This window comes from Phocoena sinus, chromosome 14, assembly GCF_008692025.1.
Source record: "Phocoena sinus isolate mPhoSin1 chromosome 14, mPhoSin1.pri, whole genome shotgun sequence".
NCBI classification, from domain to species: domain Eukaryota; kingdom Metazoa; phylum Chordata; class Mammalia; order Artiodactyla; family Phocoenidae; genus Phocoena; species Phocoena sinus.
In genome coordinates, this window is record NC_045776.1 from 39,557,250 (window position 1) to 39,576,675 (window position 19,426).

Below are 19,426 nucleotides of genomic sequence, written 5' to 3' on the forward strand. Positions count from 1 at the left end.
TTTTATAAACTTGAAAAAACACATATGCCCACAGCCCCTTCTAAGAAACAGTGCCCTCTGCTCAGAGCCCTTTGGAGCCACATTTTAGAGTATGTGATATCCTCCCCATCTGACTGGTGTCTTATTTGAGAAATCTTTCCTTACTCCCAAATCATATTCTCCCATATTATCTTCAAAAAGAATTATATTTTTGCCTTTCATGTTTATCTTTAATCCTTATGAAACTGATTTTGGGTATTACATGCAGTAAGTATCCAATTTCGTTTATTTTCCTTATGGATGACCAATTGTTCTAGCACTATTTATCTAACGGTCTTTTTTTTTTCTGCTGCTGTAATCATAAGTGCCTGCTCTGTCATAAATCAAGTTTTCATAGAAACATGGAGTGGCTCTGTTTCACTAGTCTATTTGTGAACTCCTACATCAATACGTCACTGCCACAATTAAAATAGCTTTAAAATAAGTCTTGATGTCTAGTAGGGCAGGCCCAGTTGTACTTGACTCCTCTTTTTCGGGGTATTTTAGCTATTTTTTAAAATGTGTATTTCCAGATAAATGTTAGAATCAGCCAGTTTCTCCAAGAAAATTCTGTTGAGATTTTCAATTAGAAACACATTGACTTTATATAAATCAATGTGGAGAGAAATGACATTTTTGTATTGACTTTTCTATCCATGAACATTATCCTTCTCTCCGCTCAGATTATTTTCCAATGAATTTCAACAGTTTTCTATTTCATGCATCATTTGTTAAACATATTCCTAATTATAGCCTATGATTTCCATTGCTATTATAAATGGTATCATTTCTTTTCTTCTTTTTACATTATATTTTCTAACTCTTCCTGCTGGTATGGAGAAGGCAACTGACTTTTCTATGGTGATCTTATGTTTGGCTACACTGCTAAATTCTTATTATTTCTACTACTTACAGTTTACTTTTCTTCGTAAAAAAAAAATCATTTGCAATTGACAGCACTTGCTTTTTTCCTTTCCAATTCTTATACCCTTTATTTCTTATATTATTGCAAAATATAAGGCTTCTAATAATACTGAGTAACAGTAATAATTCAGGGCATTCTTATCTTGTGCAATATCTTCCCAAAAAATACTTTCTGCATTTCTCTATTGATATGATGTTTGCTAGTTAAGGGTGTGTGTGTAGCTAAATTAAATTAGTTTAGCATCTTAAATTAGTAAATTTACATTCTATAATAGTTTACTAAGTATTTCTAATCATAAATCAATGTTCATTTTAATCACAAATGAACACTTTTTTCTGTATCTACTAAAGTGATTAGAGTTTTAATGACAGGGTTTTTTTTTGTTTTTGTTTTTGCAGTACGCGGGCCTCTCACTGTTGTGGTCTCTCCCGTTGCAGAGCACAGGCTCTGGACATGCAGGCTCAGCAGCCACGGCTCATGGGCCCAGCCGTTCCACGGCATGTGGGATCCTCCCGGACTGGGACACGAACCCGCGTCCCCTGCATCGGCAGGCGGACTCTCAACCACTGCGCCACCAGGGAAGCCCTAATGACAGGGTTTTAATCACAGTTTCAGAAATACGTTAGTAGGGTATATTATGTGAATTGGTTTTGTAATATTACACTAACCAAGCAGTGATGATATGTTACATATATTGATATGCTTTACTTATATATATAAATATATATATATGTTGATATGATATTAATAAATCTCAGTTGGATTCAGTTTGCTGGTGCTGTGAGATTTTCGTATTAGCATTTGTGAGTGGGTTTGAGTAATTTTCCACATCTGTTCTGGTTTCATATCAAGGTTATACTAGTCTCATAAAAAGAGCTGAATTGGTACCCCTTTTCTGTGTTCTGCTTACAAATTCTTAGGGGAGATCCGTTTCCCCTCCTCCACCCCATACCAAGGTTGAAACGGCCAAGTTGTCTTTGGTGTGGTGGGATTCATTTCTCATTCTAACACAGAAGTACAGACATCAGGAGCCTAGCTTTATACAGGTGTTTGCTATTCGTCTAACCACTGTAGGCGGGGCCCAGGCCTTGGCTCCCATCCTCCCATCTGTTTGTCTTTCAAGGCAGAAGCTCAGTGTCCCCTAAGTTCAGCAGAAACCCTACAAGTGAAAGCTGGCTTTAGTGCCCAGACTACTTTACTTGTTTACACTTTGTTCTGAGATCTGCAGAATTTCTTACTCTGCTGCCAACTTGGTGATGCACTTAAAAATGTTTCTGGGGGACTTCCCTGGTGGTCCAGTGGTAAAGAATCCACCTTACAATGCAGGGGACACAGGTTTGAACCCTGGTCAGGGAACTAAGACCCCACATGCTGCAGGGCACCTAAGCCCACACACCACACATACTGAGCTCTCGCGCCTCTACTAGAGAGACTGTGTGCCGCAAACTACAGAGCGCACGTGCTCTGGAGCCCATGCGCCACAACTGCAGAGAGAAAAACCCGCATGCCACAACTAGAGAGAAGCCCATGCGCTGCAATGAAAAATCCTGCGTGCCTCAATGAAGATCCTGCGTGCTGCAACTAAGACCCGACGCAGCCAAAAATAAATGAAATAAATAAATAAATAATAAATCTTTTTTTAAAAATGTGTTTTGAATTTATCCAGCACTTAGCTTTTTCAGTTGGAAACATTATTCAGGATACCTAATCTACCACACAGCCCAACTGGAAGTTGTTGTGGTTGTTATTTCAGCCAATTTCCCTTTCATATATCTGTCATCACCTCACATTGCTTTCTCTCCATGGGTCCAGGCTCCTGCTTCATAATGGTTACACATTGTCTTTACGCAAGCAAACACTTCCTAAATCAGTCATCTGTTACATATAGAAAACAATTTACAGAAATATCCTATTTCTTCTTCAGGCAGTGTTCTTCTTCCTAAAGCTACTGTATCTTCTCATTGCCCAGGCAATTCATCTTTGAAAGGGGAGAGATGGGGACTTCCTTGGCGGTCCAGTGGTTAAGATTCCACGCTCCTAATGCAGGGGGCATAGGTTCGATCCCGGGTCAGGGAACTAAGATCCCACATGCCGGGTGGCGCGGCCAAAAATAAACTGGGCGTGGGGGGGGGGGGGCGGGCAGAGATGTAGGTCCAGCATTTGCTTATAAACAGAATAGATGCAATGACTTTGGCTCCCACTATGCTCTACGTGACTAGTAAAAGTTTACCCTGCTGAAATCTAAACCTTAATGTTGACACAGACAGCCTCTGGTTCAAACTTCAATGACAAGCAGAAATTCAACTAACATAGGTCTTGCAGACTGAAGTTAGGTTGTCTCCTCATATCTAGGAGCTAAGGCCAAGCCCAGCAGTAGGTAATTCTTTGAAAATTGTGCAACATGAAAGACTACAACCATGAGCTTGCACTGCTCCCAATATTCTACCTGTATTATCCAAGATTACAGTCCTTTTCCATATATAATCAAGCATTTCAGGAGACAATGTGTATCTCCCCACCCCCTTCTACCTTGTGCTATAGGCTAAGAGATACAGTCCCAGTAAGGATGCAGACAGAGAGGAGATGACCTGCTCGCGCCCCAGTGTCGGCCTTAGAGAGCAGGGACAAGTAAAGGGCTTTATCCTACCTTCCCTGAGATTCGTGTCTATCTGTTCTGCTCCCATTTAGTGAAGAGAGCATATAGTATATGTCCTAACATGTTTCCTAATCCATCCTCATTAACAAGACAGTCTGCAAACATTCCTTCCAGACTTTAGAACGTGGTCTTATTCATATTTGGTTTAGAGTACTCTGCATGGGTATTTTAAAGGAAAATATTTTTATATTTATTTAAAAACATGGAATTTTGCAACTTACCACAGTTTAGGACAAACGCACTGAAAACAATTTATACACTCCAGAAAATTACCTGTCATGTTTGATCCTGGCTAAGAGAGGCTCCAGCCACCCCACTGTACATTCACAGTGAGCATCTAAAAAGGTGATCACTTGGCCTTTAGACACTGCAGCTCCTTTTAACCTAGCTCTGATCAATCCAGAACGTTGCTCCATTCGAATTACGTGAACTGGTACTTTTAATTTTTTCACATAACTCTCTAGAGGTCTTTTCAAAAAGTCTGAAAATTAATAAAACAAATTTTAAAAAATAACATGAAAAAACTGTGAGCTGGCATTATCCAGATGGAAGGCAATTTTGGTTTGCAATATTCATTCAACACATACCTACTGAGCACTTTCAGTGCGGCTCCCTGACTCACAAACCCATTTCACTTAGGAAGCCTTTTTATTTCCTGAGAGAATGTACCAGAACTGCCTCTCCTTTGTTACACGAGGAATTAGGGGAGAGCCTCTGAGCTCAGGCTCAGTCAAAGGCACGTTACCCACACTTCTCTAAGCAGCTCTCCGTCAGGCTCAATTCTCCTTTTCTCTAATCATGCTTAAGGATCAGGAACAGAAAGAAGGTAGTGCAAGAGAATTAGATCCAGACCTCAATAGAGAGAAAGAATACAATACGCAATAGCTGTTAGAGTTCGGAAAATTGTGGGGTTTCTTCAAAGGCAGAAACAAATTGTCTTATAGTTTATCACAGTCTCTGACTATGTAGTTCTTTTTCAGGAGGTGGGAAATGAGGTCAAGCTAGATGAGAATGGTGGACTGGAGCTACAAGACCAAACAGAACCCTTACCAGACAGGTCAGTCTAAGCAAAAAAGGTTTCCAGAGGGAAGGGCAATTGAAGAGGAAAAGAGAAAGGGAGAGTGAAATCAGCAGTTATCCTAGAGAGATCAGATAGAGGTTATGCTCCTAAGCCAAGGATTTCCTGCCTCCAAAGTACATAATTGATTTTAAAAAAGCAGAAAAGGTTCCACTTCTTCAAACCAAAGACAGGAAACTTTTCAGATCAGGTTAGTTCATGGTGCTTATGCCAGAGAAGTGACAGATGGTGATCAAATGTCTTTCCAATTTGTCCCCATACCACAGGTACAAGGACAGTGTCTCTAGCGAAGGAAAAACTTAACATGAAGCTACTAGGACTCCTATGACTAGCTCTGTCCTGGGACCCCAGTAACAAAGGTCAGGGTGTTAAGTATTAAGGGGCTCCTTAAATACTAAACGTGGGAATCCAAAGGGCTCCCTACATAGCGGAGAGGGAAAGACAAATAGTAGTGGAATGGTTCTGGTCCATTGGAACTGGTTAAGACCTGACTGATTCAATAATGGAATAATCAGGACTATGAAAACTGTGAAAGAAAAAAAGGCCTCTGTGTCCCACTACACCAGAACACCAATCATTTCCATGTCTGCTAATACACTTCCTAAAATATCTGGGCTAAAAAGAAAATCTGAAAAATATGTGGAGAACTCCTATCTGATCACCATGATTTTATGAACCAAACCTTAGGGTCAGAAACATACATAACTTGATTCTGAGTAAAAAAAGGTGAGGGTAGTGCCAACCCCAATGAGAAACAACATTTTACCACTTTATGCCTATTTAGTACAATGCCAGGTTCTTTACATATTTTATTTCATTTAATCCTCATAACAACCTTATGAGATGTCATTAAACGTATTTTAGACATGAAACTCTAAGGCTCAGAATATTAAATGAACTGATCAAGATGACACAGCTTATTAAGAGGTAGATCCGAGATTCAAACCAGGTCTGCCTGACTTCAAAGCCCCTCTTTTCACCCACAGCAAGAAATCCTAGAAGGGAACGACCGAGAGAACAATTCAGGACTGTGGATTCACCCAACCTGATCCAAATTTAAATTGCTTTATGTCCAGAGTTTGACAGAACCTCATGTGGTAAGGTGTGAGATATATTCTAGTACCTCAGACCAGTCAAATTCGGCTGTGTCACACTGTGTCGCCCAGTAAGTCTTCCCCAAAATAGTAGACAGTTTAAAGTGCTTATTAAGAATCAAAGCAATCTAATCCCTGAATTCTGTATCTTTGAAAGTTATAATATTCTGTCCTGTCTACAACTAAAATGAAAAATCCATGATTCTCTGGTCTGGTAGTTGAAAAAAGTTGCTATTCAACAAATTTTCTTGGCATCCTTGTTTGATGTCTTTGTGGCTTTCAGGCAATATGGCGAAGAAATAGGTATCTTCCTAACACCTGATACAGAATTATGGACTCAGGGCTAGGTGGGGGATTAGGAACTATTTATTCAAACCTCATTTTATAAAAATGAAGCCATGGGGGGGTGTTAAGTGATTATGATTAGAAGGTACTATGTCATCTAAAAATAAGAGAGAATCTTATTAGAGTATCTTTACAGCTATTAGTCTATAAATGGATCCCTAGGCATCTCTGCATCAGGGAGTTGTGAGGCTGTCAGAGAGTGAATGTCAGGGAAAATTTCACTGCTCCTAGCAACATCTGAGAAATCTTAGCCAGAACTCTAAAGAGCAGTAGAAAGAGCAAAGAATTTAGAGTCTAATAAATCTGACTCCTAATCCCTACTTAAATAAGAACCTCTGTTTCCTTTTGTGTAAAATGAAAAAAACAATAGTCATCTCAGATTCAGAACACTATATCAATTCTAAATCTTAACGTAACCTTCTGAGATGACAACTGCATAACTTTGAACATGAACTAGGGATTCATCCAGACTCCATCTTCATTACAGACCCCTTAACAGTAAAGTTATGACAGGCATGACTACATAGCAGTTAAGAGGTTAAACCCTAGGTTTATGTGAAGTCTCATTTTGCTCAATCAATAAAATAGGGATAATTATAGCACCTACTTCATACTTAATAAATGGAGCTACTGACAACTCAGCAGGTTCACCATGAAATCCAATACCCTGAGGCCATGAGCAGACTATGCACACTACACAACCTAGTTAGGAAGTCTGTGCAGACAAGGAGTAGAAATAAGGATCAACTGACTAGTAGATTATTCTTTCCTTCATTCACTGAATATATTCTGGACTGTCTACTGTGTGATAGGCACTGTGGACACCGAGGAGATAATGGTGAGCAAATAGTCCTGATGGAGTCACAGTGCCTGTCTGGGGGGCAGGGTTGGGGGAGACAGTCATTAAATAGACAAGTAAACAGGTTTATCTCTGGGGAGAGCTGTGGGAGTACAGAGTGTTCTGAGAGGTGCTCAGAGGGACATGACCCGGTCGCAGGAGGTCAGGAAAGCCTAAGTGCAACTTGATTCTGAGGAAACATACGAGCGGAACTAGGGGCTGGGGTGGGCAGGGAATGGTCTGAGATATGACTGGAGATGCAGGCAGAGACCAGGTCCTGCAGGCCTTAGAAGGAAGGCTTCTTTTTCTTTTAATTGAAGTATAATTGATTTACAGTGTTTCAGGTGTACAGCAACGTGATTCAGTTATATATACATATATTTTTTTTTCAGGTTCTTTTCCATTATAGGTTATTACAGGATACTGACTATAGTTCCCTGTGCTATACAGTAGGTCCTCGTTTAGAGGAAAGGTTTTAATCAGAGAAGTGACACGGTCAGGTCCCCACGTTTAAAAGCTCCCTCTGCACGCAGCATGAACAGACAGGATGGGGTGAGAGTGTTTGTGGGGAGACTAATTAGCCTATTTCATCGGCCAGGTGAGAAATGACGGTGCCATGGCTGTGCCTCATGAATAGGAAAGAGCGGACTTAGAGAGCTGGCTCTGGTTCCTGGGCCCAAAGTTACCACCTGAACAAGAAAGTTAGATTAGATAATTCTCAATCTGGATAGCAAGACTGCAGTTATAACCACAAAAACACAATGCCCAGGGGTTCCCAAATATCAGAAGTGGTGACCCAGATGCCTGAGACTTTCCAGGCAGGAAGATACATAAGAGCCAGGTCCCTGATCAGGGCTGTGGGGTGACGCTCAGGGTCCTGCTTAGTGACTAAGCCCGACGGGGCAGCGAGGCAGACACCTGCCCACACGTTTCCAATTACAGGTTTACAAAGGCTGGGGTGATTCAGAAGGGCCTACATGAGGGAGGTAAAAGAGAACCGGGATACGTGACTATCTTTGTCACTTCAGGCTGCAGACATGTTAAGTCTTGCTGGTTAGGCCACATCCTACAAAAACTTACTATTTCACAGCCTTCTCAGGCACTCAACAAAATAATGGAGAAAACAAAGGAGGGACTGGAAAAATAAATCATTTCATCTGAGGAAAAATATCTCTTCTTGAGGAACATTTAACAAATATCAACATATAAGTGAAAGTCACTTGCAGGATAGATGTCTGTATGAATCACTGCTAAAACCAACTTCAGCTAATTTTCTTAAAGAGGGATTAATTAACTCCTAGCTAACAATTATCCACGTGGGGTTTATACTTCTGTCAACAGTAATTATTTAAGTGTGGTATTCTTAATTTATAACAGCTCTCATCCATTTTGACATTAATTACATTATATATTATTATTAAATGTTTTATGTAATTATAAACTATCTCCTTGATTAGACTAAGGAAGTAAGCTACAAGGCCCTTGAAACAGCAGGGCTGTATCTTATTCTTCATTTGTACCTCTACAACCTGGCAAAGTAAGAAGATTTAAATTGTTATCAATGAGTAAATTATTCCCAATAATTAAGATAGGAAATGATTAAATTCATCACGGATAAACGTATATATTTAGTGTGGGCACAGGGAGGAGAAGGTATAATACTTGACTAAACTATTTTACCAGATGCAATGAGAGATGGGTGAGAAAGTTGAAGATAATAACAAAAAAGGTTGAAAAGATGGGTCATGAAGTTTAAGGCTGCCTAAGCAAGGAAGGAAGAGCCGTCTTCCGTAGTTCCCTCCAAATTTTTCTCATGTGAGTATAGGAATATTGGGGGAAACACATGACACCAATGATGCGAACAGCTGTGCTGTGAAAAAAAAGCCTGTGAAAAATTCTGAGATTCTTGGAAGAATGTCTGGGCAAGAGCCACTGTAGAGATTCATCATGAGATCAGAAACATATTATATACCACTTTTTCATAAGTTCCTTCGTCACCCTTTATGTACCTAGCTATAGATTATTCCTGAACTTAGGAATAGAGGAAATGGAAAACCTAAGAAGAATCTGGAGAACTAAGGCTCAGCCAGCTCAGGCTCTGTTTTGCTGTCAGGGATGCTTCCCACTGTACATGGAACTAAATCTCTCTATTCATGGCTCTCAGTCAGAGCCAATCTTTCTCCACTGACTCAGGGCTGCAGCTTCCCACAGAGAAAATCCTGACAAAATTACGTGGTTTTTTTTTCACTGTTCTGCATAAATTTTTATAGATTTCTTTTTAAAACAAGATTAAGATGTGACACAAACTAAATGCTAATTAAAGTAATATTTTAAGTTTCACAAGGGTGTAAATTTTTTGCATATGTGAAATGAGTCCAAACGTTATAAATAACTTTTAGGATAAATTAGAAGTTTGTATAAAATTATTAGGTTAAAATGATAGCAACTAGTTTTTTAACCATAATGACAAAAGGTGTAGCATATTATTGGCATTAAAATGTAAAATTTACCTCTTTCACTGGCATCATCTACTAGAACAATTTCTTCTAGCATGTGTCTTGGTGAGCGATTAATGACACTATGGACAGTTCGCAGAAGTGTGCTCCAAGCCTCATTATGGAAAACAATCACCACACTTGTTGTAGGAAGATTATCTGGATACATCTTTGTTTTACACCTAGAGACAAAGCAAATGCCTTTGTAAAACTGTTACAATAGCATAATCAAGTAAGGGGTAACAGAAGAATAAGACAGGTGGCTCTAGTGGTGCAACTCTCAGTACTTCATTTATTTAAGTTTTGGTTAATGTTGCATGTTTAATAAAATAGTACCTACTTAAAGTTATATGGTTAGATTAAAACTATTTTTAAAGATGTTAATTATATTCTTAAAATCAGACACCCCTCTCCTGACATGTTTTCTGCTGATTCGTTTTAATGGGTAATGTACTAAGGCTATATTAATCCCAAAGTGAACGTATCTCAAGAATCCCATTAGATAAAAAATCAGAACCACTACAGTCTAACAGTTTAATAATCTAAGTAAAGGATTACCTTCCACAAAGGAAGTAAACTAAAATTTACTGAGTATCTATTATGTACTGGTCACTGAAACTTCCTAATAGTTCTGTGGGGTATGTGAAGCCACATTTCACAGATGAGAAGCAGAGGATGGACCAAGGGAGGGAGCGGCAGGGCCTGACTGGGAGCTCCACAGTCTTGATGCTGCCCCCTCCACAATGAAATTTCCACATGCATCTTGTTTAGTACAGACTATCTTTAGAAATGTAACCATCAGAAAGACCAAACACACCCAAAATATCTGCACACAGAATCAATATACTAATTCTACATGGTCTCTTCTTTCAATCTTGTTAGCTAGATGAAACCGCTAGAAACAGACTAACCGAGGGCAACAACAGCACTAAGTAACCAGACATCAAGGCATCTGTTTTAGGACAAAACCTCTCCTAAAAACTGCATGTATTACTCTTTCTTAGGGACCCCCAAATTTTAAGAGTTGTCCCAGCCTCTATATCCACCTTTTTTTCTTGCTCTCGTAAACTCCTCAAACCTTGTGTGGTCTCTCCAATCTCGTCTATTATTACCTGTCAGTGGGAGTGGAGAAAGGAGGGAAGGGGGAAGAATTGAGAAAAAATACCAACAAAAGCCCTCTTCTGAAGCTGCCACTATAACCCTACTTACTAAACGTGGCACCCTAGGGCTGCTGATTGGCAGCTGGAAGAAAAGGAAAATAGAAGAGGAAAAAGATGGCAAGGTAAAATAAAGGGGTTGAAAGAAGGAGAAACAAAGGAGACTTCACTAGGGAGCCCCATCAGCACTGGTCCCTCCTCCCTCCCAGGAGAAAAGGGGAAACAAACAGCTTCCATTGTCCTTCTTCATTAAATCCCATTTCAGCCCCTCCCACCTCTTCACCATTCCCAAGACTCCCTTTCACAGCGCGTCTCCCTCTCCTCTCGCCAGTAACCTCACTGTCTATCCACCGACGCCTGAGACCACAGCCCCATGTCCACGTCACAGTCCACTCCCCGCTCACCCTGTGTCCACACCAAGATCCACACAGCCTGCCATCCTCTCTACAGTCCCCTGCCTCCAGGTCTGGGCTAGAGGTGAAGTCCAAAAGACTAGCTGCCTAGGCTACGGGAAGGAAAACTATGGGAAGGTTCTTGGCATTCCAAATAATACTATCTGAAAATAGTACCATTTTATTTATTATTATTATTTTCAGATAGTATTGATATAATAGCATTATATCAAATAGTCTTACTTTTGGACAGTATTTATCAAAACTCTGTTATAAATGGTGGCCAAATTATAGATATCTCATTAGTACTATGCTTCAGGTACCCTGTAGGTGAGCAAGCCAAGACACTCATGTTTTCATGGGAAGGTGCATGCTGTATACCTGACCCACAGACTACTGCAGAGCAGGACTGCGAAGTCAGGAATAGCTTGTGTACGGGTAAGGGGCATTCAGAAAAAGACTTTCTAATATTATTTAACTGAAACATATTAAGTCATATGTAATCCTTTTTCACAAATTAATCCTACTTATTATTATAGGAGAATTGGGAAACAAAACAGTCATGGTGACTGTAAAGCTGCTAGCTTACTGAAACAACAAAGAGAACAAAATCAAGTGAGACACAGAGATGATCAGGCAAATTCGCCATGTACCAACAGTACTGCTAGCCATGTGCATGGCTAGGGAGCAGACAGGAAGATGACGGAAAACTCCTGAGATGGCAGGGTCTGCAGAAGAGGAGTGATAAGCCAGATTTATTACTAGGATGACATTAAAGAATTAAATTCTGAAGATGTATGGAAAGGAAGCAAGGCTATAGGAACACTGGAAATAAAGAAGACTAAAATGGAAATCATTCACAGCAGGATGGAAGAATCAGAAAGCAAAGCAAATTATTGGGACCCAGAAGAACAGATGACAAAAAGGAAAACAATTTCCTAAATCAAACAATTGAATTTAATCATTCAGAGAACATATAAATTCATAAATATTCTCTCAATGCAAAACAGAAAATATAGAGAAAATATGGGAAAATCTTCATAACTGATCTCAAACAGGTAAACACACACATACTCCCCTCTACCTGAGAAAGCCATAAAGCACTCGAGAAGACCAGAGATGCTTTCAGCATTCTAGCTAAGCTTCTCCCAGGGAGGGACCACCTGTCCTTGTGGGGCTGGAGGTGAGGGATCCCTTTGCGGGTAGGGAGCACAGAGCTGAGGATAAGCACAGGCAGTACTATGAAGCAGTTTTCTTCTACCCTGTCCCAACTGAGTCTTTCATCCTCAGGGATGAAAATTAGCCAGTGTAAGGTTGTGCTGCTTTAAAAGCAAACAAAACAAAGCAAAAACACCACACACAGATTTAACAACAGGATGTGGGTTAGGAAGAGAGGAAAAAGAAGAGTCTTAACTTTTTACTGAAATATAATATACATTCAAACAAGTTGACAACCATAAGTATACGGGTGAATGTGTTTCCACAAAGTGACTGCATCAAGGAGTCAGCACCCAGGTAAAGAAACAGACCATTATCAACACCCCAGAGGCTTCCTTTCTGCCCCTTCCCAAGGTAACCACTCCTCTGGACCTCTAACACTACAGATGATTTTTACCTCTTTCTTTAAATGCTTATTTAAAAGAAATAATATAGAGCAGTGGTTCTCAAACTTTTTGACTCAAAACCCCTTTACACATTTAAAAATTGAGGATCCCAAAGTTCTTCTGTCTATGGGTTATAGCTATTAATATTTACATTATAAATTAAAATAAAATTTTAAAATAAAGAATCCACAAGCACATATTACGTTAGCTATCAAAGAGATGATTTATCACTTTCATATAGTAACCCACTAAGAATTTATTGCCTCTTATCTCCAAATATATCCTTCACTGCCTGCTCTGTGATAGTGTAACTGGCTCCTATAAGCATATCTCCTTTGCAGTTGGCAAGATGCATACATAAGCTTCGACAGTCGAGGGTGTTGGAGGGACACTGCCGGAGGAAGCAACCTCCCTTCCTGGTTCTAGCATGCCTCCATTTGTTTTCTTCTCATTCCTATAGGGTGGCTGCTACTGGAGTGTGTGGAAGACACCCAAACGCATGAGTAGCACCCCACAGGCAGACTCTGAGTAAGTCTCCCAGGTACCCCAGCAGTTGGCTTCCCAGAGTTGGTTGCCTAAAGCCAGGAGGGGTGGTTGCTGTTTGACAGTTCTGGCTCTGATTTCCTGCCCAAATGCGCTCTGAAGTGTATTTTATGCTTGTTACCCTGCCTTACCAGTCCCCACTCTGGAGGGTACTGTGCACCAGGTCTGGCCAGGGGTAACTAGCAAAGTTCTCTACCATCTACAGAAACTTCTCCAATGAGGTCTGAATCCCAGCCTTATGGAGGGGGTCTCCCTTCCAAAGGTTTTCCTTCCTTAATAATTTTCCTTCCTTTACTACTATCTATACTCCCTTATAGTTAATTCCATTATAGTTAATAATTATTTATATTAAAACTTCTCTGTTCAAATTATTGTGTGATTTCTGACTCCCACCTGGACCCTGACCCACACAGCCTCTCAAACTCCACTGCACACTAGTTGATTAAGAGCAGAAAGGGCAAATAATATCTTAGTAATATTATGAAAACTGTTTTGACCTTGCAGACTTCTTGAAAGGACCTCAAGGACCCCAGAACTACACTTTGGGAGCTATCGATACAGAGCATCCTTTTATGTCTGAATTCTTTCATTCAACGGTGTGGTTACGTATCATCCATATTGTTGTATGCAATAGTTTATTTATACTGCCGCACAGTATTCCATTATATGAATACGTAATCATAACATAATCATAACGTATTTTTCCATTCACCATTGATGGACATTAGAGTACTTTCTAGTCTGGGCTATAATGAATAGTGCTGTGATAATATTCATGTGTATGTCTTTTGGTGACGACATGTATACATTTCTGTACCGTTGGGCAATAAAGGATATATAAGCTCAGCTTTAGTAAATACTGTGGAACAGGTTTCCACAGAGGGTGTAATAAATTTCACTCTCACCATCAGTCTGTTAGAGTTCCAGTTATTCCACATACTCACCAACAGTTGGTATTATGTCATTTTTTTAATGACCTTTTTTTGGGGTGGTGGTGAAAAGTTCTATGAGTTTTAGCATGTGTATAGATTCATAAAACTATCACCAAAATCAGAAAAGTTCCATCTCCCCAAAGAACTCCTTTGTGCTATCCTTTTATACTCACACCCTCCCCCTACACCTAACACCCCCAGCAACCAACATCTGTTCTCCATTACTATAGTTTTGTGTTTTCATAAATGTCATGAATGAGGTGTATAATCTTTCTTTCACCCAGGACAATATCTCTGAGATTCCTTTAAGTTGTTGTATCAGAAGTTTGTTATTTTTTATTGCTGAATAGTACTCCATTCTGATATATTAGTTTGTTTCTTCATTCACCTGTTCTTTCCAGTTTTTTTGGCCATTATGAATAGGGTTGCTATAAATATTCATGTACAAATTTTCATGTGCTTTCATTTTCATTACTCTAGGAGGTGGGTCAAAAAATATCTTGCTGTGATTTATGTCAAAGAGTGTTTGTCCTATGTTCGCCTCTAACTTTATAGTGTCCGGTCTTACATTTAGGTCTTTAATCCATTTTGAGTTTATTTTTGTGTATGGTGTTAGGGAGTGTTCTAATTTCACTCTTTTACATGTAGCTGTCCAGTTTTCCCAGCACCATTTATTGAAGAGGCTGTCTTTTCTCCATCGTATATTCTTGCCTCCTTTGTCATAGATTAGGTGACCATAGGTGTGTGGGTTTATCTCTGGGCTCTCTATCCTGTTCCACTGATCTATATTTCTGTTTTTGTGCCAGCACCATACTGTATTGATTACTGTAGCTTTGTAGTATAGCCTGAAGTCAGAGAACCTGATTCTTCCAGCTCCGTTTTTCTTTCTCAAGATTGCTTTGGCTATTCGGGGTCTTTTGTGTTGATATTAGGTTTGGCATAAATACACTACCATGTGCAAAATAGCTAGCTAGTAGGAACCTGCTGTATAGCACAGGGAGCTCAGCTCAGTGCTATGCGATGGCCTAGCTGGGTGGGATGCTGGGGTGGGGGGAGGGAAGTCCAAGAGGGAGGGGATGTGTGTATGCGTATGGCTGATTCACTTCGCTATGCAGCAGAAATTAACACAACATTGTAAAGCAATTATACTCCAATAAAAAAAAAACTTTTCGTGTGAACATGTTCTCATTTCTCTAGAGTAAATATTCAGTAATGAGCTAGCTGGGTTACATGGTAAGTGTAACAATGTAAGTGTAACTTTTAAACTGCCAAACTTTTCCGGAGAGACTGTATTATTTTTGCATTCCCACCAGAAATATATGAGAGTTCCAATTGTTCTGCATCTTTGTCAGTACTTGACAAAGTACTGGCGGTATTTTTTATTTTAGCCATTTAAATAGGTATAGAGCGGTATCTAATTATGGTTTTAACTGGCATTTCTCCGATGGTTGGTGTCTTTTCATGTGCTCATTTGCTGTTCATACAGCATCTTGGGTGAAGTGTCAAATCTTTTGACACCTTTTTTATTGCATTCAATTTTTTTTTAATTGGGTTGAATGTTTTTTGTTTTTTTTTTTAAAGAAGATGTTGGGGGTAGGAGTTAATTAATTAATTAATTTTTGCTGTGTCGGGTCTTAGTTTCTGTGTGAGGGCTTTCTCTAGTTGTGGCAAGTGGGGGCCACTCTTCATCACGGTGCATGGGCCTCTCACTATCGCGGCCTCTCTTGTTGCGGAGCACAGGCTCCAGACGCGCAGGCTCAGTAGTTGTGGCTCATGGGCTCAGCTGCTCCGTGGCATGTGGGATCCTCCCAGACCAGGGCTTGAACCCGTGTCCCCTGCATTAGCAGGCAGATTCTCAACCACTGCGCCACCAGGGAGGCCCCTGAATGTTTTTTTTAATTTAAAAAAATTGTTTTTAGTTTTTAACATCTTCATTGGAGTAAGGGTTGATGTTTGAGAGTCCTTTGTGTATTCCAGACACAAGCCCTTTGTTGGATATCCAGTTTATAAATATTTCCTCCCAGTCTGTTGCTTGTCATTTCTCTTAACAGTGTTTTTAACAGAGTGAAAATTTTAAAATTTAATGAAGTCCAATTTATCATTTTTTTCCTTGATGAAATCATGCTTTTGATGTCATGTCTAAATACTCTCTGCCTAATGTAAGGTCCTGAATATTGGCCCTAAAAATTATAATATTTTAGGTTTTAGATTTAGATCTGTGATCAAATTTGAGTTAGTTTTCATATAATACATGAGATTCAGGTTGAGAATCATGTTTTTGCATATGAATTTCTAACTGTTCCAACACCATTTGTTGAAGAGAAAATCTTTTCTCTATTGGATGGCTTTTTACCTTTGTCAAAAATCAAACAGCCTAATCCCACTCCTGGGCATATATCTGGAAAAAACTCTCATTCAGAAAGATACATGCACCCCAGTGTTCACAGCAGCACTATTTACAATAGCCAAGATATGGAAGCAACATAAATGTCCACTGACAGCTGAATGGATAAAGAAGATGCGGTACATACATAAATACATACATATATATGTATTTGTGTGTGTATTGTATATAATGGAATATTATTCAGCCATAAAAAAGAATGAAATAATGCCATATGCACCAACATGAATGGAACTAGAGATTATCATACTAAGTGAAATAAGTCAGAAAGACAAATACCACATGGTATCACTTATATGTGGAATCTAATATATGATACAAATGAACTTATTTACAAAACAAAAACAGACTCACAGACATAGAAAACAAACTTATGGTTACCAAAGGGGAAAGGGCCTGGGAGAGGGGTATTATTAGGAGTTTGGGATTAGTAGATACAAACTACTATACATAAAACAGGTAACAAGGTCCTACTGTACAGCACAGGGAACTATATTCAGTGTCTCATAATAAACCATAATGGAAGAGAATATGAATACATAAAAGTGAATCACTTTGCTGTACAACTGAAACACAACATTGTAAATCAACTATACTTCAATTTGAAAAAATAGCCATATTTATATGCGTCTATTTCTGAGTTTTCTGTCCTGTTCCACTAATCTATATATCTATCTTTCTGCCAACACCACACTGTCTTGATTACTGCAGCTTTATAGAAAGTCTTTAAATCGGGTACTGTATTTACTCCAACTTTATTCATCTTTTTCAAAATTATTTCATCTATTCTATTTCCCTTGCCTTTTCAAATAAAAACTTAAATCCCTTGCTGGGATTGTGAATGGAATTTCACCAAACATCTATCGGGGAGAACTGACATCTTTTATGTTGAGTCTTCCAACAGAGTTAGAAAGCAGAGGCTTTAGTTTCCTCCCTCTGCTGCATACTTCCCAAAACTGTCCTGTGTTCCAGGTCACGCTGTCGGAGACAGAAAAAGAAAAGCAATGGGAATTCTACCCATGCTCCGGACACCAGAGTTGTTCTAGTCAGAGACAATTCCCCTCAGATGTTTAGTTGCTTCCCTGGCCACTGCTCATGGCTGTGCTGCCTGGCAATACTGCCTAGGGGCTGAGATTGTGGGGCAGGTAAAAAAAAATTTTTTTAAAGAGATGGGTTAGGGGAGAAATAAGGGTTTTACTCCACTCTCTAACCCTTAAGAGACCCTCTTCTTGTATCCCAGCCCAGAGAGGGCTTCTTCTGGGGCTCTCCTTCTGTACCCACAGCACAGGTGCAAGTTTTGGACTGGTACAATTTTAAACAGAAGTGGAAAGTAGACATCCTTTCCTTATTTCTGATCTCAGGGGTAAGATTCCAGTCTTGTACCATGAAGTGTGATAACATTAGAAGCATAACCCGTAAGAGAAACAACTGACAAATATAACTTCATTAAAATTAACTTTTTGTGTGCCATTAAGCACATTCTGTGCCTAAAGTTATCATTAAGGAAATGTAAAACACAAGCCACAAACTGAGAAAATATTTGGAAATCATATGTCTGATAAATGATTTGTATCCAGAATACATAAAGAACTCTTACAACTCAGTAACAGGAAGACAAATAATCCAATTTAAAATGGGCAACATATTTGAAGAAACATTTCATCAAAGATATACGAATGGCTGATAAGTACACGAAAAGATCCCCAATATCATTAATCATTAGAGAAACACAAATTAAAATCACAATGAAACACCAGTTCATACCTAGTAGAGTGGCTATAGTAAAAAAGACAGTCAAAAAGAAGTGTTGGTGAGGATGTGGAGAAACTAGAACCCTCATACATTGCTGGTGGGAATGCAAATGGTGCAGCCACTCTGGAAAATCGTTTGGCAATTTCTTAAATAGTTAAAGTTATCATATGACCCAGCAATCAGGAATTTGCCCAAGAAAAACAAAACTATATAACCACACAAACACCTGTAACACAAATGTTCTTAGCAACATTATTCATAATAGCCAGAAAAGGGGAACAATTCAAATGTTCATCAACTGGTGACAGGAGAAATAAATGTGTTTTATCCATACAGCTGAATAACACTGGGCAATAAAAAGGAACAAAGGATACATGCTACAACACGGGAGTATCTCAGAAACATTATCCTCCGTCAAAGAGCCCAGACACAAAAGACTTCATATTATATGATTCCACTTATATGAAATATCTAGATAAGGCAAATCTATATACACAGAGTACACTGGTGATAACTTAATCCTAGGGCTGAGAGTGGGAATGGAGAGTGACTACAAATGCACACCACAGACCTTCTTGGGGTGATGGAAATTTTCTACAAGTGGTGATACTTGCATAACTCTGAAAATTTACTCAAAATCACTGAATTATTCACTTTAAATGGGTGCATTTTCTGGCTCCAGAAAGATGGAGTAAGTGCACTCCACTCTGTTACTCCCAGTGGGCGGTACCATAACTCCTGGACAGAATACATGGAGCAGCTGTCTGAGGGGACACTGAAATGTAAATGGTAGCAGGTCAACTGGTGAAGGAGACTGGAATTTGAAGTTCCATCTAACCAGTGATGAGTTTTCCATTTTTCCCCCTCTGGCATTAGCCAGGCTGCACTCAAAGGCAGTTCCACAACTGGAAGCATGCACTAGAAGCACAAAGAAAGAGTCCCAAGATAAGCTCTCTCCTTCTGGTCTGGGAAACTAGTAAGGGGTGACCAAAGGTCAGAGACAGATTTAATTCCACATCCACATTCCCAGCCTTATTTTCCTTTCTCCCTCCTCTCCTACCCTAGCAAGTCTGAGTTTGAGAAGCACTAGATTGGAGTAATGAGTCTCTGGGAGGTGGGATGTCTGCAGAGATCAGAATTAGCTGAGCATCTTTATTTAGGTTTTATTTTGATCAAAGGACATGTACATGCTT

The 19,426-nt window shown here is 39.4% G+C and overlaps 1 protein-coding gene across 3 annotated transcripts in view; it reads right to left on the bottom strand.

The window, feature by feature from the left end:
• GALNT1 (polypeptide N-acetylgalactosaminyltransferase 1) overlaps positions 1–19,426 on the bottom strand; it is a 127,362-nt gene that overhangs the window by 25,121 nt on the left and 82,815 nt on the right. For all 3 annotated transcript variants that reach the window (XR_004345523.1, XM_032603587.1, XM_032603586.1), the window contains 2 exons: positions 9,465–9,631; positions 3,873–4,080 (listed from right to left, as the gene is read on the bottom strand). Coding sequence is in view for 2 of the 3 variants with exons in the window: in XM_032603587.1 (XP_032459478.1) it covers positions 3,873–4,080; positions 9,465–9,631 (375 nt within the window). In the remaining variant the exon portion in view is untranslated. The remainder of the gene's footprint in view (positions 1–3,872; positions 4,081–9,464; positions 9,632–19,426) is intronic.